Source organism: Lepisosteus oculatus, chromosome 12 (genome assembly GCF_040954835.1).
Source record: "Lepisosteus oculatus isolate fLepOcu1 chromosome 12, fLepOcu1.hap2, whole genome shotgun sequence".
NCBI lineage: Eukaryota > Metazoa > Chordata > Actinopteri > Semionotiformes > Lepisosteidae > Lepisosteus > Lepisosteus oculatus.
This window is the reverse complement of record NC_090707.1, coordinates 32,774,175-32,799,727: the sequence shown is the minus strand read 5'-3', so window position 1 is coordinate 32,799,727 and position 25,553 is coordinate 32,774,175. Positions and strand designations below refer to the sequence as shown.

The following is a 25,553-nucleotide window of genomic DNA, read 5'->3' as shown; positions in this document are numbered from 1 at the left end:
GAGTTTCTTCTTACGATGACATTTATACCTCTGACGACAACACTGGCTCCACCCTCACCTCCTCGGACAACTAATTTATTAAGAACTACCTATTATATAATATAATGAACGAATCTTATTCGAAGTTTTCAATGTGTTAGGGGAAAATGACAAATTATCCAACTTTGAATTTGCATGACGAGAAAGATCCATCCGTCGTGTCTCAAACACACAGCCTTAAGAAATGCACGTCCGAAGCACTTCGGAGAGACTTTAATTGATGTGTGAAAGTTCTCGCAGAATCCCAGTAAAAGTTTAAACTAGAAGCAATGATTTGACAGAGCTTATCGTGTGGAAACGAAGAGAAATTAAACGCGTCAGGCGGTTCTCAGAGAAGAATTCTACATTTTAATCAATATTCCAAAAAATAAAAAGCAATATTTCTTTATCTTCTCACTTTATACTATTTTGATGGGGGTTTTCTGACTTTACATGAAAAAGAAATTAATGCAATACCTAGGTAAATACGTTCATTCATGTAGGAAGTGACGAAACGAAGGTTAAAGGTGAAAGGTTCTTTAATATCAAAATAAAAATAATAATGACATATGCTAGGCAAAATGGATGTATTTGGTATAGAATAAAATAAAATTAGTCTCTTTGGAAAAAAATAAATCTTTTGCGGTATACGTTATTTGATCATTTTCGTTATTTTCTCCGGAGATTGCCGAAGTCGCCATACTGGTAGAGCGCCGCTGTTCTGGTCTAGAAGGCCAAATAGCGACAAGGTAAGATGACCAAAACAGACCTCTGAAGTTGAAGTGATTAGTGTGTGGGCATGCAGATGCTTACTTTTTAAACTGTCGTCAAGCTACAATTAAAAGACGTTGAAGTTTGCTGTTTTTTAGAGTGAAAAGAAGGGGTTTGTTATCTCTTTCTGTGCCCTTGACTCTTCAGTTATGTAGCTTGCAGTGCCCTGCAACAACCTGAGCTCTGTGGTGTAATGGAAGAATTGAAAATTAATTAACTTGTGAGAGATGAAATTTATTTCTTTGTGAGCTGTTGGTCTGCCTCCTGTTTACCAAGTGTCACTTTGAATGTCGGAGGTTCTTATCATTGTACACGCCAACATTTTGTGTTTTAGTCCTAATGCTGTTCTTTTGCACATAAAGTGAGAGGATGCATTAGGTAGCTTTGGGATTTCATTTTCTAAAGTGTCTTAAATAGATAGAGCCGGACCGTGTTGTGTTAAGACATGGGATTTAGAGTCGTGTGACCTTTTTGCCGTTTCTGGGTCGTCTGTGTGTTCATGAAACCCATTCTTCTAGTGTCAATGTCTGATGTGTGTTTTTCTTCCAGCGACATGTTGCGTTTACCTGCGGTGAGACGTGCACTTTCAGGGGCTGCCCGTTCCCCAGCTTGCATAAGTGGGAAGAACAATGGTAAGCCCAAAAAATATCTATCAGTGATCTCTAAAGCTGAGCACACAGATGTAAACAGAGGGAATGTCCATTAGACAAGTGTTGCCTGGGGTCTTTCTGGCTGTTCATCTCTCTTGGTGGATGTTGCCACTTTGCGGTGCTTTAGCAAGACAGTTCTGCCTGGGCTGTTGCTCTGAGTGGTGTTTAGGAGCACCTGTATATACAGCAGGAGCATTGATGTCTTTGGGTATCCCAGCCCTGTGTGGCAGCTGTAGTGCTGCTTTGATTTTGCTGTACAAATCCGCATTGGTAGAATAAACTACGCCGCTGAGGATCCGTACTTGTGCTTCTCAAACTCTTCCCCCAGAAAGATCGGCGGTGTGTGGTGGAATCGGAAGAGATCGCGTGTCAGCTCTTTCCAGCACTTCAAGCAAATCAACCGTAGCCTTAGTTGAAACAAGCTCATAGGCTGGTTATGAGCTCACGTTCACAAACAAATTATAATTGGGGGGAAAAAAATTAGTGCTGAATCTTTTCCTGTACCACAAGTCTTGTGAGATCTTAAAATCATGATGCGGGCTGAATACAGTGCTGAGAAGTGTTATTTGAAACGCTTTGCAAAATAAGATAGTAGTGGAACTTGTTTTCAGTCCAGACCCTTAAATTCTTTTGCATTTGTTTCCCATTATGTTTACAACCCCCATCCAATAACATGATCCTCTGTGAGGGGCATGAACAGTTTTTACAGGGCATAGCTTGTAATCCCACTCAGCTGGGGGAATATTCACAGCCCATCCCATCCTTCTTGTTAGCTTGGTTTTGCACACCACTGCCTTCATCACTACCTCGACTGGAGATAATCTTGTTTGTTTTGCTCATTTCACCGGTTTCAATAGGGTTAAGAGATTGTTCTTTTAATGGGGCACAGTGGTGCAGTGGCTGGCATTATTGCCTCACAGCGTGGGGGCCCTGGGTTCAATTCTGGACCCAGGGTACTGTCTGTGTGGAGTTTGCATGTTCTCTCATGGTTCTAGTGGGTTTTCTGCAGGTGCTCCGGTTGCTCCCACAGTCCAAAAACATATTGGCAGGTTAATTGGCTTCTGGGAAACCTGGCCCTGGTGTGAGGGTGTGCGTCTGCGTCTGTGTGTGCCCTGTGATGGACTGGGGTGTCGTCCTGGGTGGATCCTGCTTAGTGTCTTTTGGTCGCCTGGCTCTGGCTCCCCCTCAACCGAATTGGATGAAGTGGTTAGAAAATGGATGGATGGAAATGTGTACTTCTCGTTACTTAACAAAAAGTAACAAGGGAGTAACAAATAACAAGGGTGGAGCAGTGACACTGTGGCTAAGGATCTGTGCCCGTGGCCGGCAGAGGAATCCTACTCTGTTGGGCCCCTGAGCAAGGCCCTTAACCCCAGCTTCTCCAGGGACGCCGTATAAATGGCTGACCCTGCGCTCTGACCCCAAGCTTCTGTGTCTGTGTGTCTCATGGAGAGCAAGCTGGGCAATGTGAAAAGACAAATTCCTAACCCAAGAAATTGTATATGGGCAATTAAATGATCTTATCTTAGTAGGAGGAACTTAGTAAAACCTGAATTGGAAGAGGCAGCTGGAAAATGGTGATCCTCAAGCCAGCCTTGCATTTGCATACTGCTGAGAGACTGGTTACAAAAACGAATGAGGAAGAGTTCATTGCGCTGGGTTTCTCGTTTGTGTCTGCAGTCCGCACCACAGCTACAGCAGCCAGTAACCTTGTTGAGATCTTTGTGGATGGAAAGCCCCTCATGGTTGAACCAGGAACTACAGTGCTTCAGGTGAGTTCGTATTCCGAAATGGTTACCATCTTGAAAATCAGTGTAAACTTTGTGAAACTGCAGGGGTATTGTGGTCCATATTTGTATGGACAGGTCAGTCCACTTTTGGAAATGTGGGTAATGAGTTTTATTTATCCTTTAAATGGTGAAGTACATTTTGGGGGAAAACAGATAGGAAGTATTAATAGTTACCTGTCATTTAATTCGGACCCAACTGATTTTTTTTTTTCTAGGCCTGTGAGAAAGTCGGAGTTCAGATTCCACGCTTCTGTTATCACGACCGACTCTCAATTGCTGGAAACTGTAGAATGTGTCTGGTGGAGATTGAGAAAGCACCCAAGGTACGGGTCTTCCAAATTACAAGATTTCGAAAGCAAATGATAAGTGCAAAGGATTTTGAATTTTGATACATGGAGAAAATCACATGGAGTTTTGGTGGTTAAATGTCTGTTGAAAGACCTTTTCATGTGGTTTTGTAAAAGTAGCTGCATATCAAAAGGATTAAAACATCTGTGTTCATTCAGCTGTGATCAAGTATGTTGGATGTATGAGCATCAGGTGTTGCAAATACCATTCTTTTCAAAATAGCAAGGTTGCGCATTTTGATTTGAAATTCTCCAAAATGTTTTCACCACGGCTGTTTAGATGGCTGTGATTCAGAAATGTTTTGTGCTAAATTTCTTATTTTAAGTGTTTGAAATGCTTTCTACATCTTTGTTATTAATGGCATAATTACGCAGGTAAGCATTGTGATAGTATCTGGCAATTAATACCACCAGTAACTGTTAAGGGAAATGTTGTCAGCTGGAAGATAATTGGTAAATTTAAGGAAACTGAAGAGCTGACTAATTTAATGCACATTCAGAAATGATCACTTAAACTCTTCGTCTTTGTTTCAGTGGAATCTAGGTGGCAGAAATCTAGTAACATGTCTTTCATGGCAGTGTCAGCACGAGTCGTAAAATGAAACCGTTTCTAACGCTTTCTTGCCTTTTCAGCCCGTGGCAGCTTGTGCAATGCCAGTCATGAAAGGTTGGAATATCCTCACAAACTCTGAGAAAACCAAGAAAGCCAGGTGAGGTGGAGAGCAGGTAGTTCTTTCCTGCCCTGCGTTTGTGTTTTCCTGTCATCCCGTTGCGTGTTTTCAGAGAACAGCTTCTTATGGGTGTTATGCCCTGTGGGGCCCAGTGGCCGCTCGCGGTTGGCGGTTTCCCGGGAGACCGGAACATTTCCACGAGGAATTGCGGTCGGGATCACCTTTTGGGTGGCTCCTTCCTTTGCCGTTCGGGCACTCAGCCACTCAGTCATCCTTCGGCTGTTTTGTCCTGAGGGCCCCCCCCCCACCCCTGTGCTGGAGCTCTGTTTAATGATTACAGATCCCAGAGCCGGTCTGCAATTTGGACATCCGGCGCTTTTCCAGTGTCATCTGCACCAGCCTTCTCTGCGGCTGCATCAGCGTCTACCCCCACTGGCAGTCTGCTTCGGCGGTCTCTCTCCGGTTTGCCTTGATCTGACAGCCAGTTCCCGGAACCGACCTGCTGTGGTCTGTCCAGCTTTGCCGCTGCCGTTCCTTTTATTCTCACAGCTCCTACAGCAACAGCGGTCAACGAGCAGCCGGAAGGCCGGTCTACCTGCCTGGCCCTGCCGCCGTCTCCTCGGTGTGGCCCACTCCGGCAGCCGGTCCTCGCGCTAATAATAAAAAAATAAATAATGTTGCTTTATTAGCCCTATACAATTTCTTGCATTAGGAATTTGTCTTTTCACGTCTCCCAGCTTGCTCTCCATGAGACACACAGACAGGGAGAGAGAAGCTCGGGATCAGAGCGCAGGGTCAGCTATTGTACAGCACCCATGGAGCAGCTGGGGTGAAGGGCCTCGGAGTAGGATTCCTCTGCCGGCTGCGGGATTTGAACCGGCAACCTTCCAGTCACAGCCACAGAGCCACTGCTCCGCCCAGAACATACCCCCCGAATGGAGACTTGAACCCTGGACCCTCAGATTAAAAGTCTGATGCTCTACTGACTGAGCTACCCTGCTGCGGTCTTCGCGGCATCACAGGCTCCGAGAGAGCGGCTCGTCCCAGCATCCCCCTGGTCTACAGCTCCGTTACTCGGCACTACGCCAGCATCCATCCGGTCTCCAGAGCCAGTCTCAGCAAGCAGTGGCCACAGGGCAGGCCCTCACACTGGGGACAGTTTTTCAAGAAGCCGATCAACCTACCACCATGTCTTTGGATTGCGGGAGGAAACCGGCGCACCTGTCGGAAACCCATGCAAGCATGGAGAGATCATACAAACTCCACACAGACAGCACCCCAGGTCCAGAATTGATCACGGGGCCCCAGTGCTGCGAGGCAGTAATGCTGACCACTGTGTCACCATGACGGCAATTTTCTAACCTGCTTTGTTTAAACTGAAATGATGTTATGCAGGCAAGCCTGTGGAGAGTTGCAGGAAATTATTGCAATTAAACATGGTAGTATATATTTGTAACAAAGAGCAACGGAGAAGAAGATCACTTTATTAGCTATATACAGTTTCTTGCATTAGGAATTTTTCTTTTTCACATACCCCAGCTTGCTCTCCATGAGACACAGACAGGGAGAGAAGCTTGGGGTCAGAGCGCAGGGTCAGCCATTTATACAGTGGCCCTGGAGCAGTTGGGGTTAAGGGCCTTGCTCAGGGGCCCAACGGAGTAGGATTCCTCTGCCGGTTGCGGGATTTGAACCGGCAACCTTCCAGCCACAGGCGCAGATCCTGTTTTAATTACACTGATTTCATATCGACAGTTAAAATCTGAAGAAATGCGCTATGGAGAGAAAATAATCTTGTTTCATAACTGTATGTGGATTTGGAAGACTTAAATAAAAACATGCAAATATGGCAAATTAGAAAAGGCCGTTGGACCATTGGTTTTAACAACACGGCTGGGTAGCTTGTTCCGGAGATCCACAACTTTTTATGTTCTCGGTTTGAAGTCCACATACCCATGGACTCCACTTGTATCCTCAGTACTGTTCTTTGCTGTGGATTTGGAAGAAATAAGTTGTTGATTTTAGTCATTTAGTAATATTCTGAATGATTTTTTTTTAGGTAACGTATATCATGTACCCTCACAGTCTTTTCTGTTGAAGACTGAAAAAGTTTAATTATTTTATCCTGTCAGTGCAGAGCATTCCTTTAAACCTGGAAATGTATATGATTGCATCTATTCTGGATTTATTCTAGAGCCAACAGTATCTTTATTTGTTAATCTGTTGGCCAATATTGTGCTGTCACTTCAAGTGAGGTATTACTAGTGCTCTGTACAAGTGTAATAAAATTAAATTCTTTAAATTCTGCCCTTTACAACTATATAGCCTAACATCATAACATTCTGTTTGCCTATTTTAATGCTTAGCCGCAGAAAAGGGAATTCTATAAAATGTAGTTGATGTTATTAATTCTTAATAGCTGTTTTACCCTTAGTATTCTTCAACTAAAATTTGTGTTTTTGATGCTTGAGTATAACACCTTGAAGTTTATGTTAAATGTAATCTACCAAGTTTTTGCTTAAGTTCTGTGTCTTTTTGAGTGTTCTTTGCTACTTTGCAGTGTTTGCTTACTCTCCTATTTTGGTATCCTCCATGAACACGTCTAGATAACTTCAGGTACCAGTAGTAAACTCTTCCGTATAAATTAAGAGGAGCAGTGGTCCCTAGTATTGATCCCTTTTAATTTATGTTTTCAGTCTCGTCTGCATTAGCAAATCCTTTGCACAAGGCAACAGTTTCCAAGGTTTTGAAGGAGTCTCGGTTTTTCAGTGGGTTGTGTTGAGGAATAACTTCCAATAACCTTGCTGCCATTCCTGCAGAGTCAACTCAAAGAGTACATGTCAAACTTGATGTGTTGAAGTGTAACACGAATGCCGATTCGTCAGGAGTGCCAAAGAGTTCTCATTGATGGTTGTTGTGGTCTTTCCTCCTCATGCATGTACATGAAATATTGAACAAGGCATGCGAGGTGGCATTACCTGCCAATGTGGGCAGAAGAGCAGTTTGTCCTTTTGTGTTTCAAGCTGCAATATTATTATTTTCTTCTCCTCACAGCTGCGGTTACAATAAGCACCTTGTTTTGCTGTCTCCTCAGAGAGGGAGTTATGGAGTTCCTGTTGGCCAATCATCCCCTTGACTGCCCAATTTGTGATCAGGGTGGAGAATGTGACCTGCAGGTAAAAAAAAAAGGAATACTCTGGATTTTCTGTTCAAACAGTTTAGTCCCATTCTCTCGGTTAACACTATTGCTGAGCTAGATTCAATTCTAGAGTAAACTGTTTTGTTACATCAGTTTTGTTGTTATAATGTAATGTCTGTCAGTTTTTGGGGTTCAGCTGTGATTTCTCCCCTGTTACCAATCACCCACAGCCTCTTTTTAATGTATCGCAGCAAGAGGACTTTCCCAGTCAAATTGTGGTTAAGAATGTCGTTTTCAAGTACCACTGGTTCGTTTCTAACCAAAGTGAAAAGTTAAAATGCAAGGCACTGTGGTCTGTGCTCATTTTTGTGAGCAGTTCCAAAAACAAACAAGAAACATTAATGCGATTTGCTTAAAGGACAAAACCTTCCCCTCTACCAAAAGGACATAAGGAAGGTTGGTTTAGGGTTAGAGAGGACACAGTTTGGCACATCTGTCTCATTTGGGTACTAATAGCTACTTGATCTCAAAGTCACTTCTAGCAGTTACTTGTAGGAAGGACAAATGGCACAACTGATATTCTTATTGAAGACAATTGACAGATTTGAAGTTTTTTATTAGAAATCTTTTATTAGCAGCGCCTGGTATTGTACAAATACGTGATAATTACTATTTCACCCACATATTCAGCCCCCTAACTCCAAACTGTTGTATTGTTGTAAGCTGATCTTTTTTTTTAAGAACTGAGTCAATGAAACTACAAATCAAAGTTTGTCGTTTTGTTGCACTGGAGTAAAGGAAGGCTTGTAGGTTTTTATTTTCAGAACCTGCAGAGACTGATTGAGTTTTCCTGTGGTGTTAGAATTATTTCAATAAGGAAGTCTCTAAAAGTTTTGTAAAGGAACAAATACAAAGTAAATTATAAAAGAAATGAAAATTTTTATATTTTTAGACTGTGCCACCAGTACTGTTACCTTTTCCATGAATCTTGAAACCCATTTCGATTTACTTAGCTGTACAAGCCAACAAACACTATATTTATGTAAGGTCTTAACCAAAGGCACTGTAACTGGGTGGATACAGATATATATTTTAGATTTGAATATTCAAATAAACATGTGCATATTCAAGTAAACATTTGCATACGTGATGTCAATTATTTGCATACGTGATGTCAATTATTTGCATACGTGATGTCAATTATTTGCATACTCGATGTCAAATATTTGCATATGCAAATATGTATTTGCATGCTCGAATGTTTAATATTCAAATACATTAACTGTCCCATTCCAAAAATACCAGTAGATGGAACATTGTAAAACTTGTTTCTCAGTTTTTAAGTATTGTCTGAACAAATTCAATTCAAATTCCTTTCTTTTGTAACTTTCTGGGTAACTGTAATGATGAAGGCTTAGAGATTAAACCGTTAAACGCACACCTAAATATTTGCCATGCAAATTGGCAACTTTCAGTTATTTAACATTTTTATTTAGAAATAACTTGGGAGGGTGGCTCAAAAAACACAAGTAACATTGCTCACAAATTTAAAATAAAAAAACGAGACTTCATGAGGCTGACGCTGAAAATAGGATGTGTTTCTTTAAGTAGCACTGTGCATTTTCCTTGGCTTTGAAAAGGGAGTCTGTTCAGGTAAGCAAATTGACCTCATCTGCTTTTCTGAGCGCAGATGAGGAGTTGAACTGGTCAGTCGTTGCCGTCTGGGTATGAACTTGTTAGCGTTCATGGTCATTTTAGAATTGTAAGGCTTAAGGCCAGCTGGTGGTTCTGTTTTACTGTGGTTTTTAAGTAGTATTGTGTTTTTCTCTTCAGGACCAGTCTATGATGTTTGGAAGTGACAGGAGCAGATTCACAGAGGGGAAGAGAGCAGTTGAAGACAAGAACATTGGTCCTCTCATTAAAACCATCATGACTCGTTGCATCCAGTGTACAAGATGTATTCGGTGAGCTATCTGGAGGGTTCAGACCTCTGTAAAGTGTTTGTGAGCACATCATCAGTGTGGTGAAGCATTTGAGTGAAATTCACCGTTGAGTGAAAGAATACACTTTACTTATTTAGGAAAAATGCCAGGATGCAGGTCTAAAAAGTACACCTTTGGATGTCCTACACACTAGGCTGCAGTCTGACTAAAACTACCCTTTTTTTTTACCGACAAAAATACATGATGCAAAAGTTACTTAAGGTAATATTAAAGAACACACAAATTGTCAGTGCAGTGTCTTATCTGAAAATAATTTCTGAAAAAGAAAGCTACAGGCTTTCCCATGTCCCTCCCAAATCTTCCTGGACAGAAAAGGAGTAAAACTATAGGAAAGAGAGACAGAAGACACAGAAAAGAGCAGCGTAAAATACGAACTTCACTTAAACAGTCTCTAGGAAACAAAGAAAAGGTGGAAAGCCAGTCCTATCAATCTGAAAGCTTTTGTATACATTTTAAAAATAAGAACAAGAGAATTTGTGTCGGAGAATGAATACTGTGTCATTTTAATAGATTTCTAGCCAATGTTTTAACACTTGAAGGTGCAAGAAGATGCTTTCAGTGCTAAAAGGGACATGCAGATACTTTTGTAATTATTGCAAGACACTTTAAACATGGCTGGAGAATAATAGAAAAATGTAATGTGAGCATCTGAGCAATTTGAAGCAAACACAGTATGGAGGGGCAAATGTTTTTTTTTTGGTTTTGTTTTTTCACATAGTTTTGCCAGTGAAATAGCAGGAGTGGACGACCTGGGCACCACAGGGAGAGGGAACGAGATGCAGGTGGGCACGTACGTGGAGAAGATGTTCATGTCCGAGTTGTCTGGGAACGTCATTGACATCTGCCCCGTGGGAGCGCTGACGTCGAAGCCCTACGCCTTCACTGCCCGCCCCTGGGAGACCAGGTGAGGCATCGCCCCAGCTGCAGTTAAGAGCCGTGGAAGCTTTCTTAGCCAAATCTGTGCCACATCATGAAGCTTATTCTGGGATGGTGCTTGCAAGGGCAAGAATGAAAGAAATAATAATAATACTAACATCACTTTATTAATCCTTTACAATTTGCATTAGGAATTATCTTTTCGCATACCCCAGCTTGCTCTCCATAAGACACACAGACACACAGATAGGGAGAGAGCCTGGGGTCAGAGCGCAGGGTCAGCCATTGTACGGCGCCCCTGGAGCAGTTGGGGTTAAGGGCCTTGCTCAGGGGCCCAACGGAGTAGGAAATGACTGAGGAAATGAATGAGAAATGACTGTCGCACATCATTGTGTCCACTTAAAGACCTTTAAGCTGGTGCAGTGATCGTATACTGGCATCTTCGATAAGTCCATCCATTTTCTAACCACTTCACACTGTCGCGGGGGCAGGGTGTGTGTGTGTCGGAGACCGTGCTGGCAAGCAGCGGGCACAGAGGTGGGGTACACCCTGGATGGGACGCCAGTCCATTGCACAACACTGACACGCACCAGAGCCAGTGTTCCTGGAAGTCAATTAACTTACCAGTGTTTCTTTGGACTGTGGGAGGAAACCAGAGCACCCAAAAGAAAACCCACAAGAACACAGGGAGAACATGCAAACTCCACACAGATGGCAACTCAGGAATTAAACCCAGGGTCCCAGTGCTGCGAGGCAGCAATGCTCACCATTGCGTGTCCCCCCACTTCATACATTTTTAATTAGTAGCCAGTGTGAAAGGGGGATTTGCACTACTGCATCTCAAGACAAAGTTTTACCGATTGTTTTAGAAGAGGGTCAAATTCTGCAAGGAATCTGCGGCTTGTTTTGCTGTTAAACCTGTAGCAGGCACGTGAAGAGCTCGTTAATGGTGAGCTGTCCACATCGACAGGAAAACGGAGTCCATAGACGTGTCGGATGCAGTGGGCAGTAACATCGTCGTCAGCACACGGGGAGGAGAGGTGATGAGGGTCCTGCCGAGACTAAACGAAGATATTAACGAGGAGTGGATCTCCGATAAAACCCGGTAAGGCAGAGCTCTCGTACGCTCCATGTGCGTCTGATCAGCCGGATGTGATGTGCACGTCTCTTTAATAGATTTTAAAAGTGCGCAAGAAGTGAACCTTTCACAATGCCTAAATAACATGCAGGTAACATCTTAGCTGTGATAGTTTAGAAAGTGCACTGTTTTTCTCCAAGGCGAAATGTAAATCGCGGCCTTTCAAGAATGCTTTTAGTTAAATCGGTCTTCCCTGGAATTTTAAATGTCACTCCGCTGCCTCCAGAAACACAATAAGTGAATTAGTGCGCACGTGTTAAATGCACTGATGGGAACTGATGCCTGAAATGTGGGTTCCTCTTGCATTGACCTCTGTGCTTCAGAAAGCTGCTGAAGTGAGGGTCCTATGTCTCCGTTCATGCTACAGATTTGCCTATGATGGCCTGAAGCGCCAGCGGCTGACCCAGCCCATGGTGAAGGATTCCTCCGGGCAGCTGGTCCCCACTTCCTGGGAGGACACCCTCGTCCGTGTTGCTGAAGCGGTACGGAACCCACCAGAACCCCTCAAGCCGCTCGGGCTTGGCGCTCCCACCTCAGCTGCCCAGACTAGGAAGGAAGTGGAACTGCACGTTCCATATTTCAAATTGCCTTCCCTTTCGGAAACAATTTAGTTATAGTTTTTGGCTTAAAACCTCACGCGCTAGGTAAACCAAATAAATCAGAGGACAACTGAGTGAAAAGTTTATTTTAAAAAAACTACTTCTGTGAACCTTTTTTCATTTGGTTTTTAAGAGCCGCAAACATTTTTTTTTCTTTTTTTTGCGCTTATTTTAAGCTTTCTGCTTCAGTCTGTCCTTTCAGAGGTATTTTAAATTCAAAGGGGCCATTTCGATGCCTTTATTTAATTGGTGTTCAGTGTTGGCTGCACACTGAGCAAGAAACACGCGTGTAAATTTGTATTTTCCCACTTTGCAGCACTAGAGCAGAGACAGTGGAGTTTGTGAGTTTAGACTAGAGGACTGACACTTTTTCTCCATTTGCCTGCAAGGGCCAAGTCAGGAACAGGGGGTTTTTGTTGGCTGGAAAATGCTTAATAAGGAGTTCATATCCTTCAGTGATTCTCCACCTGTCAATAGTTTCACACTTGTAAGGTCTCCAGAGCGTAGTCAGCCAGGTGAGCAGGCTTGATTTTTTCCAGGGATCTGCAGTTGCTCTCTGCTTCCGTGTAAATCATTTCTCAACTAGTCAACCAGCCAGCAGCCCGTGACGAAAAAATAATAATAATTTCACGCCCTTTAAATGTCCTAACCGCTGAAAATCTGTTTAAATGCAGTGGCTGTGGAACGTCTCCGTTTTCACTGCTGGATTAACTTAAAGCACCGCAGAGCAGCTCTGCGAGCTACATTGGTTTTAGGAAAGAGACCAAGGATTTAATGGGCATGCAGACTTTCTCATGCTTTCTTTCTCATGCTCATACTTTCTGGAACTCAGTGTTAATGTTGAGGCGTATTGCCAAAGGGGAGAGCTGTATCTCGAACGTTCACTTGGGATTTTCGTGCTCAGTCGGTGTTAGGACGGCTACTGACAGAATATGTTCATTTCCTGTGGGCTATAAAACAGACTCTGTGAGAGGATTTGGTTTCTGCCTTATAGCTGCAGGGAGCCCAGGGGAAGGATGTAGCAGCCATCGCAGGGGGGCTGGTAGATGCAGAGGCCCTGGTCGCCCTGAAGGATTTGCTGAACAGGCTGAACAGTGAGACTCTGTGCACAGAAGAGGTGTTCCCCATGGCTGGCGCCGGGTAAGACGCACTGCTTAACCGCGAGAAATCGGATGAACGGAAAAGTCCGGGAACGTCCCATTCTCCCACCCAGCTTTTCCCGCAGTTTGTGAAAGCAAACTTGCAGTATTTTGTTGTGTTTTTCTCCGTTCTGTTAGCCGTTGTGCGCCGCGCGCGTTGACATCTCGCCTGGCCGTTGTTTCTCCTGCTGGTTCGCTCTGGTGTTCGGGTAAAAAAAAACAAAACAAACGAAAGACCTCCCCCCTTTTTATTTTTGTTACTGTTGGTTTGTTTCAGCACCGACCTGCGATCTACCTACCTGCTGAACACCCGTATCGCGGGGGTGGAGGAGGCCGACCTCTTGCTGCTGGTGGGCACCAATCCCCGCTTTGAGGCCCCACTCTTCAACGCCCGAGTGAGGAAGAGGTTGGTAGTGTTCAGAGTCGAGGGAGATGCCGTGCTCGGCAGAATGCGTCTGTTGATACGAGGCGACATAGCTCTGGGAGGCCTTCGCCGAGAGATTTTTAAAAATGTGATATCGTGGAGTGTTTTTTCTATCATTTGAGCGCTTTTCAGGTTGCCAGAGCATAGTCCGCAAGATGAGCAGGCTTGAGTTTTTTACTAATAAAGCAAAACGAGGGGCTTGAGAACCCAAATTTTGAAGCCGAGGCCGCCATTATTTTCTCCACGTGAAACGCACTTAATTCAACCCAGGTTGTGTCAGATTTCAGTTGAATTCAAGATTTAGATTTAATCGGTGGTCACGCCTAAACATTTTAACGTTTTAAGTGCGTGGTACACATTAATGTAACTTAACAGAATGTATTTCTTTTTGAACAAATTACTGTTGAGAAATGAGCACACTTGGGAATGTGTAATCTTGAAAGGGCACTTGTCTGGAGCACAGGTGGAGCCAGACCTTGCTGTGTCTGGCATCTGTGAACCTGCAGAGTTGTTTTTGAGGCCAGCTTCTGCTTTTCCTCTGGTGTGGGCACAGTGTGCAGGCAGAGTGAGAAAAAGAGGCGTCTAAGAGGACACAAGCGACCCCCATTGTAGCACAATAGATGCAACATTTGAGCTCCATTAAGAATGATAAGTCCAAGCTGGGAGGGGGGTATAAACTTATCCAGAGAGGTCGAGGCACAGACAAAATGCTTTCCGTCAGATTAAAAATATTCTGCTTTTGCCCCCGTTTCTTCTTTTACTGCAGAGAAGGTAATTTCTTAAACACTACTTGAAGCAATAGGGGAGAAAAAAAGTAGTTTAAGTTGAGCATTTCTACAGGGATACAGGTACGCTACAGGCTTTACAAAGTAGTTTATTTCACCCACAGTGGCGAACGTTGTGTAGGTATTGTTGTTGCAGTCTGTCAGAACAGTTTTGCTTCTCCACGTGGGATAGATAGCTGTATAGCATACTTGATGTGTTATATGGTAATGGTATCTGACAACAACAGTTCTCATTGTATTGGGGATTACCTGTTTTGTAGCGTTTGTTCTTGATGTGGGGGTACCTTTTATAAACCTAGGGTGAAGCAGTTTCTCTACCTGATCTGTTTCTGTGGCAATGCTGCTGACATAATGGGTGACTGTATTCATCACTACATGTAGCCAGCTTATCCATTCATAAGGTATGAAACAAGAATGGCAATGATAATTAGAGGTGATGTGGGCGAAAGACGTCTGTGGGCAGTTGTGCTTTAAGCTTACACTCTTTTTTGTCTTGCTAGCTGGCTTCATAATGAGCTCCAAGTTGCTGTTGTGGGCACCAGTGTGGACTTGAGGTACACCTATGATCACCTTGGGGATTCTACTCAAGTGCTGCAGGATATAGCCTCAGGAAAGCACCCTTTCAGCAAGGTAATCTATGTGCTGTAAAAGTATTTTATAGAGTAATGGTGTGTAGATAGTTGTTTAGGATAAACCTTGTTAGCAGTCTTTTAAACTGATCTTCTCAAATCTCAGAAGTTAAGAAAGGCTGAGCCTGGTGAGTACTGAGATGGAAGATCTCTGAGAAATAGCTGGTCACTGCTGGTGGTGTTGTAGGTGGTACTCTTGTATCTGGATTTGAATTTCCAGATCCTTGTTTCTTGATCTGGGACACTGCTGTCCTTCAGATGAAATGTTAAACTGAGATCTTGAGTGCTTGGTCATCGAAGATCCTATTTGAAAGGTGGTGGGGTGGTGAGCCCAGTGTCCTGGCTACATTATACTCTGGACTTGACTAAGCAAGCCTAACTCAACCTCCCCCTTAATGCAAGCAGTTTCCCTGCCTGATCTGTTCTATGGCAATACTGCTGACATAATGGCTGCCTACATCACCCGGGTGAGCGCAGTTAATTCTTAAATCTCAAATAAACGTGTGCGGTGGTTGTTGCTAATCAAAAGTATTGTTTTTTTTTGGTAATGAATGTCATATAAAGCTATTACGAATGTTGGAACCTTCCAATATAGCACTTGTGTTCTCTCCATACAAAATGTCCTTTGCATGCTAAAACTGGTTGCAGAAAGGAGACCCAAGATTTTCTTACACCTTTTTTGTAAAAATGCATCCTCAGCTGATACATCTTTAGCATAGGCACCATGCAGGACAGCTTCTTTATGAATGTAACTTGCATGATTTGCCAGTATCCCGGATGTTCACCCAGCTGTGCTGGATAGGAATTTTTGGCAGCTGTTGGATCTGCAACAAGTAGACTAACAGACAGCTGAGAAGTGTCGCTGAGCAGAAATGTTTTGCTGTAGTTCGTTTCCAGGACATATAAAATGGCTGCTGGTTGCACTGTAGGAATTGGAAGCCATTTTCATCTGGAACTATCGATGTATGATGTTGCGAATATTGTTTGTACAAGTTTAAAATCAATTTGTTTGGTATGATACGTTTTTTTTTTACATTATATCTTCCCGGGCCATGTCCCAGTCCCTAACTTTTTAAGTACTTTATTCCAAAGACCAGGGTACAAAGCTAATGCGTTTTATGCTGTATGTTTCCACAGACCTTCGAAAACAGCGTTGGGGAATTTTCCTGGATGATTGTGGGAGGCGCATGTTCCGTAAATGAAGAGAAACTGATTAACTGCCTGGGGTGTCTCGTTTTGTAAAAACAAGAAAAGACCTCTGGCAGTGTCTGTTATGGGCGGATTTAATTAACCACCGGAGGGATGGGAGGGCATGGCAGTATGTGGGCTTGGAGGACAGAGCAGAGCCGGAGAGACCCAAAATGAGAAACCCCAGGCGGTAAATCGTTTTCCCTAAAGATCCAGAACATGCACGTGCCATGATCATCCAAGATTTATTCCCCAGTGCTGTTTTCCCAAGTTCAGCGGAAACATGCAGTATAAAATGAATGAGTTTGGTATGATAATTTTTGGGGGGGCATTATATTTTCCCAGACCACATCCCAGTCAGGACTAACTTTCTAGTGCCTCATTCCATAGAAGGGTGATCTGCAACTCAGATGTTGGTAGAAAGGCGGTGTATGGTACCCGTGTTAGCATGCTAACAGGCGGTTTGGAATAAAGCTCAGAGCAAAGCCCGTGTCTGTGTAGGTTCTGAGCCAAGCAAAGAAACCCATGGTCGTGGTGGGCAGCGCCGCCCTGCAGAGGGGAGACGGGGCCGCCATCCACGCTGCCGTCTCCGCTATTGCTGAAAATGCCCGGGCCAGCAGCGGGGTCCAGGACAGCTGGAAGGTCCTGAACGTCCTCCACAGGTGGGTCGCTCATCCCTGCGGCTCTTGCTCTGTCGCACACGGAGCCCATATTGAGAACTGTGACTAGTTGTGTGCAGCTGAGGGGTAGGTGAGTTCGTATTCCGGAGGAGAATTGCGGGGATTACGGCGGTGGAGCTGGAGTGTTTTTTCAGCTTTTGTAGAGTTTTAATCGGCCAGGCACAACAAAGTAATTTGCTTTTTTTTTTCCAAGGACCTCTGTTGGATCCGCATTTTTTTACAAATTGTGATCAGAAGAAATGCGTTTTCCATGCACGTTCATTGAATATCTATGTTTATGGTTAAATATCGCACACGTGGGAACATCGGTGTGCAGTATTTGCAAAAAAACCTGTACTGGGAAAGCCCCCAAAAAAGCCTGATCCAGTTACGGATTTAGATGTTTTTACGGAAGAACGACTTTTCCTGAGGTTCCTGGGAAACCTGCCTCACGCAAATCTGTCTGTATTCTGGCGCCAGGGTTGCTAGTCAGGTGGCAGCCCTGGACCTTGGCTACAAGCCTGGAGTGGAGGTCATCAGGAAGAACCCTCCCAAAGTGCTGTTCTTGTTGGGCGCCGATGCCGGCTGCGTCACCAGGCAGGACTTGCCCCAAGACTGCTTCGTCATCTACCAGGGTAAGAGCAGCAGAGAAACGACAAGCCAATCTGCCATCTGGTAAACACGCCACTATCTCCCACCAGTCTGTTTTCATTGGAGCTCGTTTCTTTAGTGGGGTCGAGTGCTCTTGAAATTCGTGCTTGCGAGTCCAGTGAGGACCACGCCAGAGAGGAAAGAGCTTCCCCATTTCTCCATCTGTGTTACGGCAGTTAACGTCCTGCGGACAGAGCAGTGCTATATTTTTTTTCCATTTACCGTATAAAGCGACCGTTGCCGCACATTAGAAAGGCCTCTCATCCCCAGTTGTCATCTGTCCTGTTTCGCGCTGTACTGTCCTCCTTTAGGCCATCACGGGGATGTGGGTGCCCCAATGGCGGATGTCATCCTCCCGGGAGCTGCCTACACGGAGAAATGCGGCACCTATGTGAACACCGAAGGCCGAGCGCAGCAGACCAGAGCGGCAGTGACCCCACCCGGCGTGGCCAGGGAGGACTGGAAGATCATTCGGGCCATTTCAGAGGTACCCTGTCAACACCAAGTTGAAGACTTATCCAGCAATATCAGAGTGAACACCAAAAATCTGGGAAAGATCCATGCCTGTTTTTGTAGTTATGCGAGGATACCATTTTTTACGATACGAGTGACTAAATGGGTAGAGTACAGCAGTATAGTTTGTCCTCCAAGGGAAATAAGGCCCACTGAACTTTTCACCCAGCATTCCAGATCAGAACATCCTAAAAGCTGGAGTCTTCCGAGGAGGAATGTAGCACCGTCTTTAGTCTTTATCTTAGGATACACTTTGAAGAAAATCAGTACACCAGTATTTAAGCAGTATCTGTGTCTGGGCACGTGCAGTAAGTCTCTCTGTGGTGAAACAATCCATCTCGCCTGCAGAGCTAAAGTAAAGGTTGTTTAAAAAAAAATGCACTTTTACTTTTAAAGACTTGTCATTTACCAGACCACATATTTGAGTAAGCACAAAAATGTGGGAAAGATGCTTTTATCCTTGCATAAACTATAAAAACCCTTTTTATTATACAAGCGATTAAATGGGTAGAGTACAGTAGTATCGCGTGTGCTCCAGCAGAATTAAGGCCCATGGGATCTGGAATTCTATGTGAAAAGTTCAAAGATGCTAAGAGCTGGAGTCTTCTGGGGACGAATGTAACATTGTCTTAAGTCAGAGCTGGAGTACTGCAATTCACTGGGATGTTATCTTAGTTTAATAATTTAGGAAAATCAGTACACTAGTTTTTTAGCAGTAAATGCTTATTCCATATCTGAGTACATGCAGTAAGTCTCTTTATGGTGCAATGATCAATCTCACCTGCAGAGCTAAAGTAGTTTTTTTTTTAAATGCACTTTTACTTTTGTCATACTAAAATACAAATAGGTTATACCCTATTATATAATTAAAGATAAAATTCCTTCAGATCAGTCCCATAATAGTAGTATGAATGGATGCCTTTCACGTTAAAATTGCAACTTTTGCCAAATAGTTCAAACAGGGTCAAAATTAAGTACTTAATGCGCTTGATAAATGCTATGTTGATGGAGGGGTATGGCTATTTTTTTTTTACTGTATTATTAACAGCTGGAGCAAAGAAATGGATTTGAAGAGCTTGAAAGATGTGACGTTGCCCCAAGAAACTAGGGTCATATGTAGTTTTGAGGGGGCATTCTGAAAACAAGCAAATACAAGCTTTACACGTCTAAAGATTTAGAGATTGTCTTCATGACTGAGGTTATCACCATCAGTTGATTATTGAATGTTTTCTTTGTAACTTGTATGAACTAACCATCCGGCTCGTTTGAAAATGCAGTGTGTCTGTTTTGTACAATCAGTCCTGTAACAGTGTGGTTTTTAACATGTAATTGATTCCAGTTAAGTGCAACCAATTTACACATAAGAATTAAGCTGACTACAAGGTTTAAAGCAGTTCGCCCGGTTCTTTGTTTTGTAGTTCACTGGTGTGACTCTGCCATACGACACCCTGGATGAAGTACGCGTCAGGCTCTCCGAGGTGTCTCCCAACCTGGTGCGCTATGACGATATCGAGGGGGCCAACTACTTCAAGCAGGCTCACGAACTGTCCAAGGTCAGTACCGTTTCTTTTGCCTGAACCTTATAATAATAATAATAATAATAATAATTGCTTACACTTATATAGCGCTTTTCTGGCCATGATTGGTAAAGGCCAGGGGGAAATTTGGCTAGGACACCTTGTAACACCCCTCTTTTCGAGAGACACCCTGGGATTTTTAATGACCACAGAGAGTCAGGACCTCGGTTTTACGTCTCATCCGAAAGGACGGCGCCTGTTTTTTTACAGTATAGTGTCCCCGTCACTATACTGGGGCATTAAGACCCACATGGATCGCAGGGTGAGCGCCCCTTGCTGGCCCCACTAACACCTCTTCCAGCAGCAACCTTAGTTTTTCCCAGGAGGTCTCCCATCCAGGTATTGACCAGGCTCACACCTGCTGAGCTTCAGTGGGCTGCCAGTTGTGAGCTGAAGGTCGATATGGCTGCCAAAAGTTTAAAATACAACAAATATTCTGCCATTGAGCAACTACAGCCGCTCCGAGCATTTGTGTGGTTCACACAATTTTAACTGAATTAAGCCTTTGTGAAACTTTTGTGAAAATACTGCATAGTTGCCACATTGTCGCAAGCTGGCAACTGGTCTTGCCATGGGTGAGAGCAAGACTGGCATGAATTGCGTTCCTTCCTGCTCACTAGTCTCGGTAATGACTAATGTCAGTTGATGTACATTCGAATAAGTACAGCAGACATCTCACCGCAGAAATGTTCCAACATGATCTGCAGGCAGAGTTAACAAGTAAGTAGTGTTTGTCGGGAAAATCACCACGAAATTGAGAGCAATATTTTTTTGGGTTTAAAGAGATGTATTCACAGGCCTGCTTGGTTACACTGTAACAGGGCCGCCACACGTCATCAGAAGTTTGGTTGCCTTGTTCTGAATCGCATAGTATGATTCTGTGCATACCTCGAAATTTAGTCTATTTTGTTTTATAAATTGGAGGTTTTACATGTTACTGTGAACATTTTACTTTCATTATGGTTTGAAATGCACTCATCAATGCCGATTCCTTTTAACTCCAAAATATAAAAATAGCATTGTGCCCTTTAAGGCCATGCCCATGTGAAAATGAAATACTGATACATACCTTTATTTCATCGAGATAAGACTCTCATAACACTTCAAGATGTACTTTGAGAAGCATTTCCTTCCTCTGCACATTGCACTGGCTAACTGTGAGAAATAGAGTGGACATTCAGGTTCTCCTGTTCACATACAGTATAAATGGCCTCATCGCACGAGTATAGTTCAATTATATGATAACCGGGTTCCACACTATGTATAACATGTGCGACACAGTGTCTTTGGAAATTAATGGATCTATCACAGAGTCTGCCGCTGTCAACCCTACTGAATCTTAAACACAGATCTTTACACTGAAGCATGTAATTTATAATTAAGTTTTACATGCACAGATTTTGCTTTCTTCTTGTAAATACACTTGGTGCTGCGTTGTACTTTGCAGAGTTTCAGATTGGTTTTAAGAGGAAAGGCTGCAGACTGACTATTTTTGGCTTGGTCCATTTTGTTTTTTCACACGGAAAGACTCCTGAGGGCTAATCTTTTCCAGGAGGTTACTGGGTGGTAGGCAGAGTTGCAGTTACAGCGTGTTTTGTGCAGTGTTGTCTGCCCAGTCCACACTGTTCATATACTACCTAGTCAACTGCCACTTTTTATTTTTTTGCTTTTTCAGGCAGTCAATCAGACACTCCTCGCAGATCCTCTGGCTCCACCCATGCTAACAGTTAAGGACTTCTATATGACAGGTATGAGGCCCATAAATGTACATTATTCACATGCTGTGGTGGAAATGCACCACATTTCAGTTCTTTTGAATGATAAACATCACTGTTGTTTTTGTAAAACCCAGTTCTTTTTTTAATGAAATCTGGGAGGTTTGGTGTTGTTTTAAAAAATGGCACTAGGGAAACACTAACACTTTGATGAAGACATGTATTACTATAGAGTTGTTTTATTGTTAAAGTTAAAGTACGTTCCGCTGAAAAGCTGGGTATCATTTTCTGACATCAGAAATTAATGGGGGGGGGGAAACAGCTGCATTTGGACACTTGTTTTGGAGGCCAGCGGTGTTTAAACAAGTAGAAAAAATATATAATGGGTATTTGTTGAAATAGTGTGATCAGCATGAATTAAACATCCCACTTTAAATGCTGCAATTATTTTTATTGATCAATACCAGAGATATTAGAAGTACAGGTTACAGGTTAAGTTTTAATTACCTTTAATGAGATTAAGGTAAAAATTCTGCTGGACTTTCATGGAACATTTTTTTTCTAATGGACGAGTGCAACACTGTATGTAAATGAACTAAGAATAATTTAATCTCATGTTTTAAGCGTGATAAATAGTTTGGATTTTAGTCCTGTAAAACACTGTAGTGTTTTGCCCCAAAATGCTCAAGGTACACTTTGAAATATCACAAAATTGTGTTATAAACATTGCTAACGTGTTGAAGCCATTCAGTAATACCAGTGTATCATTGTGCATGGTTAACATCAGAGAGCTCTCCAGGGACTGCAAGAAAAAGGTATTGATCTCTATACATTGTGTGATGGCTTTAAAACAATCCAAAAAAGGCAGAATCTCCCTATTTGCACTGTAGTGCTCAATACTAAGAATATTTAAGGCAACTGGAATGGTGCCAACCCAACCAGAAAGAGAACACTTGACACTCACAGTGGCTGTGAGTCGAATGCTTTATGTCGTGCTGGTAACTAGAATGGCATCAGTTTGCAATATCCACCTTACACTAGCAGCAAGATACAAAGGTGGAGTCTTTAAAAAAACATGTGTTGAAACTCTGAAATGTATATAATAATAAACTTTATTTTATACAGCGCCTTTAAAGTTGGCTTCTCAAAGCGCTTTACAGAATGACAACAACATTAAATAGAAAGAATACACAAGATAAAACACAATTACTATATACAGGGGAGACAGTGGATGGTGGTACTAAGAAAAGTAGAAGCAGAGGGGTAAAGAATGGAACCAGTTAAGTAAAGGCTCTTCTAAAGAAGAAGGTTTTGAGTCTGGATTTGAAGGAGTTTAGAGAAGGTGACTCTCTGATATCCTTGGGGAGAGAGTTCCAGTGCTTGGGGGCATAACAGGAGAAGGCCCTGTCACCCATACAATGTAGACGGGCTTGGGGGACAGTTAGGAGACCAGAATTAGAAGAGCGAAGGTTGTGAGGTGGGGAGTAGGGCAGTAATAGTTCAAACAGGTACTGAGGTGCCAAGCCATGCAGAGGCTTATAGGTGAGCGTGAGGATTTTAAAGTCCACACGGAATTTGACAGGAAGCCAGTGCAAGGACTCCAGGATAGGGGTAATGTGATCAGTTGCACTAGACCTGGTCAGGATTCTGGCTGCCGAATTTTGGACATCCTGCAGTTTGTTCAAAGCAGATTATATACCCCAGCGAGTAGAGCATTACAGTAGTCAATTTGAGAGAACACAAATGTGATGATCAGCTTTTCAGCCAGTTAGTAATAACATAGGGTGTAGTCTAGCGATATTTCTGAGGTGAAAAAAAGATGTTTTGACAATGGGTCGAATGTTAAGCCAGAATCGAATATCACCCCAAGGTTTTTCAATTTAGACCGAAGCTCAAGTACAGAACCATCTACAGATAGGGTTACAAGATTGGCTTTTACGAAGTTGATGGGGGGGGTGCCAATAAGCATGACTTCAGTCTTGTTAAGATGAAGGAAATTTTGAGTCATCCAAGTTTTTATGTCAGGGGACCAATTTAAATGTGTCAGGAAGTTGATTGTTTTAGGGAATATTTAGCATCTATGGGTCCCGGAGCCCTGTTTAAGATAAAAGGAATCCTGAATTTATCATGCACCAGTACATTTTAGCCAAACACTGGCTCCTTCTGTCAAGAAGCCGAAGCTTTTTTGGCCATTGGACAGCGCTCCACAGCATACATCCCCATCGGCAAAATAAATATTCTCACCCGGCCATCTCGATTCTCCTGGGATAAATGTGATTGATCGTTTCTGGATCAAACTCAATATATTATGGATGTGTGGAACCTAGCGCAATCTGGAGGAACAGTCAAAATCCCCCCCTCAGAAGTCCTGGAACCTCATAGAACACTACAAAGATGTAAAGCAAGGTGACCATCAGGAACTTAAACCATAGTAGGAGCCTGTTCTTTCCCCCAAAGGACTGTGGGAGAATCGAGCAGGCTGCCCAGCCATGTGGTTGAAGCCGATCCTTAGATCATTTAGCTGCTAAACAAGCTAGACAGGCCAATAGCTCGCCTCCCATTTTGAACCTTTTTTTATGTTCTCTACGGCATAAGGGTCATTGTGTAGTGCTGCTAAAAGTGACACTTTCACATTTTTTATTTGTTTAAGCAATACCAGTAGGGCAGTCTGTAAATCTTTGTTAAATGATGTTTTTCCCCCGTTCTTTCCCCCCTCAGATCCCATCAGCAGAGCCTCGCAGACCATGGCAAAGTGTGTCAAAGCTGTAACAGAGGGAGCACAGGCAGTTGAAGAGCCATCCATCTGCTAAAAGTCCAATGTTTAGAGACTTGCACTTGTCTCTTGCACCAATTTTAGGCCATGCAGAACTTGTAGCTCAAAACTGAAGTTTGATTTCACCAATGCATCGTGTGTGAACAACTGTGTGACATTTCTTTATAAGTTGTGGCAGTCTGCTGGTGGCACTGTAAATTAAAGTTGAAGTTACATATTCAAGATTGGGAGAATGCTTAGTCCTTCACGTTTAACTGGTGTAAAGAAATGTAATAAAGAATAAATACTTCAGCCTAAATACTTTTTTCTTTTTCTTCAATTGATAAGGTGGGTTATCAGTATTTTGCTTAGTTATATTGCACATACACCCATAAACCTCTAGTTTGACAAAACACATAAAATGTAATGCTAATTTAAAAAACTGCTTGGAATTTTCAGTGACTTCAGTGCTTTTGTTTCTCTCTGATTTTGTAAATCTTTATCTTGATGAATTTAAAAGTGATGTTTTTCAATATGCTCTAATTATAGCATAAGTTAAATTCTGAGTTCCAAAATAAGATTAAGAATACCGCTCTCCTTTTATGTCAATAAAATCAGACTTAAAAACATGACTTATCTGCTCTGATCAAGGATTCTTTCAATTAAAAGCTTCAATTAAAGTTAATATAAAGTTTTATGTTTGACATCACAAACCACTGTGTTAAGCTACTATATTAATACCAGATGTTGCAGTATGTGTTTCTAGGCTTCTGCTTGTTTTATAATTGAATGTTTGAGGTTACAGAGCAGTAATGCAATCCAAAACAAATTCTGAAAATACATGATTTTAGTTTTCACCACATACAAAATAAATTCAATAAAGTTCCTACATTCACAAAAAGCAAGAGTGAAAATCATAGTTGTGCAAAGATGTGTAGGTCTAAAACACAGAAATAATTATCTTTTTCTGAAGAAACAAAAGCTTCAAATTTATTGATCATGTTGTGTTTTATCTTTTTTTGTGTGTGTTATCCATGGAATGTGCCACTAATTGTAGAATTAATTTTAGTTTTTTGAGTACCTCTTGGCTACTTCAAGGTTTCATTTAAGACGCGACATGAAATCCTTCAAATTGAAACTACACAGTGTACTATGATGTAACTCTCCATAGTGTCGTGGCTGGAAAAACAAGGGTAATTATTTAGTATATATAATTAATTATTCTTTTTTATCAAAGTCCAGAAGTATGGTTTTATTTAAATTTGATTAGATTTTAATTTTGGAAATGACAACCATAGATTTCATTTAAGAAAGGTTAAAGTATTGTAAATACAACATTGTTTTACATACAAAACGTCTTGTGAAAGATTACAGGCAATATACAATTTGGGGGACTGAATTGTGTTGATAAACCTTTTTTCTACCTGGGTGTGATTAATTCTGAAAGTATATTAGCAAAGATTCTTAGCTGCTGATATCTATATTGTATACTGTAGTGTGTGCATTAAAAACCAAACAGTTC

The 25,553-nt window shown here is 42.5% G+C and overlaps 1 protein-coding gene across 1 annotated transcript; it reads left to right on the top strand.

Moving 5' to 3' along the window:
* Positions 1 to 702: 702 nt before the first annotated feature.
* ndufs1 (NADH:ubiquinone oxidoreductase core subunit S1) lies at positions 703 to 24,350 on the top strand. Its single transcript, XM_069196272.1, has 19 exons — positions 703 to 767; positions 1,339 to 1,421; positions 3,120 to 3,211; positions 3,445 to 3,552; positions 4,210 to 4,286; positions 7,339 to 7,420; positions 9,217 to 9,347; positions 10,105 to 10,290; positions 11,233 to 11,367; positions 11,768 to 11,882; positions 12,994 to 13,139; positions 13,416 to 13,544; positions 14,848 to 14,977; positions 16,666 to 16,826; positions 17,304 to 17,458; positions 17,786 to 17,961; positions 19,406 to 19,540; positions 21,240 to 21,312; positions 23,998 to 24,350. The coding sequence occupies exons 2-19, from the start codon at positions 1,343 to 1,345 to the stop codon at positions 24,087 to 24,089; spliced, it is 2,202 nt and encodes a 733-aa protein (XP_069052373.1). The 5' UTR covers positions 703 to 767; positions 1,339 to 1,342; the 3' UTR covers positions 24,090 to 24,350.
* The last annotated feature ends 1,203 nt before the right edge of the window (positions 24,351 to 25,553 follow it).

Excerpts from the sequence above, each read along its gene's own strand:
- ndufs1 (XM_069196272.1), top strand. The coding sequence starts at position 1,343 with ATGTTGCGTTTACCTGCGGTGAGACGTGCACTTTCAGGGGCTGCCCGT. Across the intron at positions 1,422-3,119 it reads CATAAGTGGGAAGAACAATG|TCCGCACCACAGCTACAGCA; the intron begins GTAAGCCCAAAA and ends TTGTGTCTGCAG. Across the intron at positions 3,553-4,209 it reads AGATTGAGAAAGCACCCAAG|CCCGTGGCAGCTTGTGCAAT; the intron begins GTACGGGTCTTC and ends TTGCCTTTTCAG.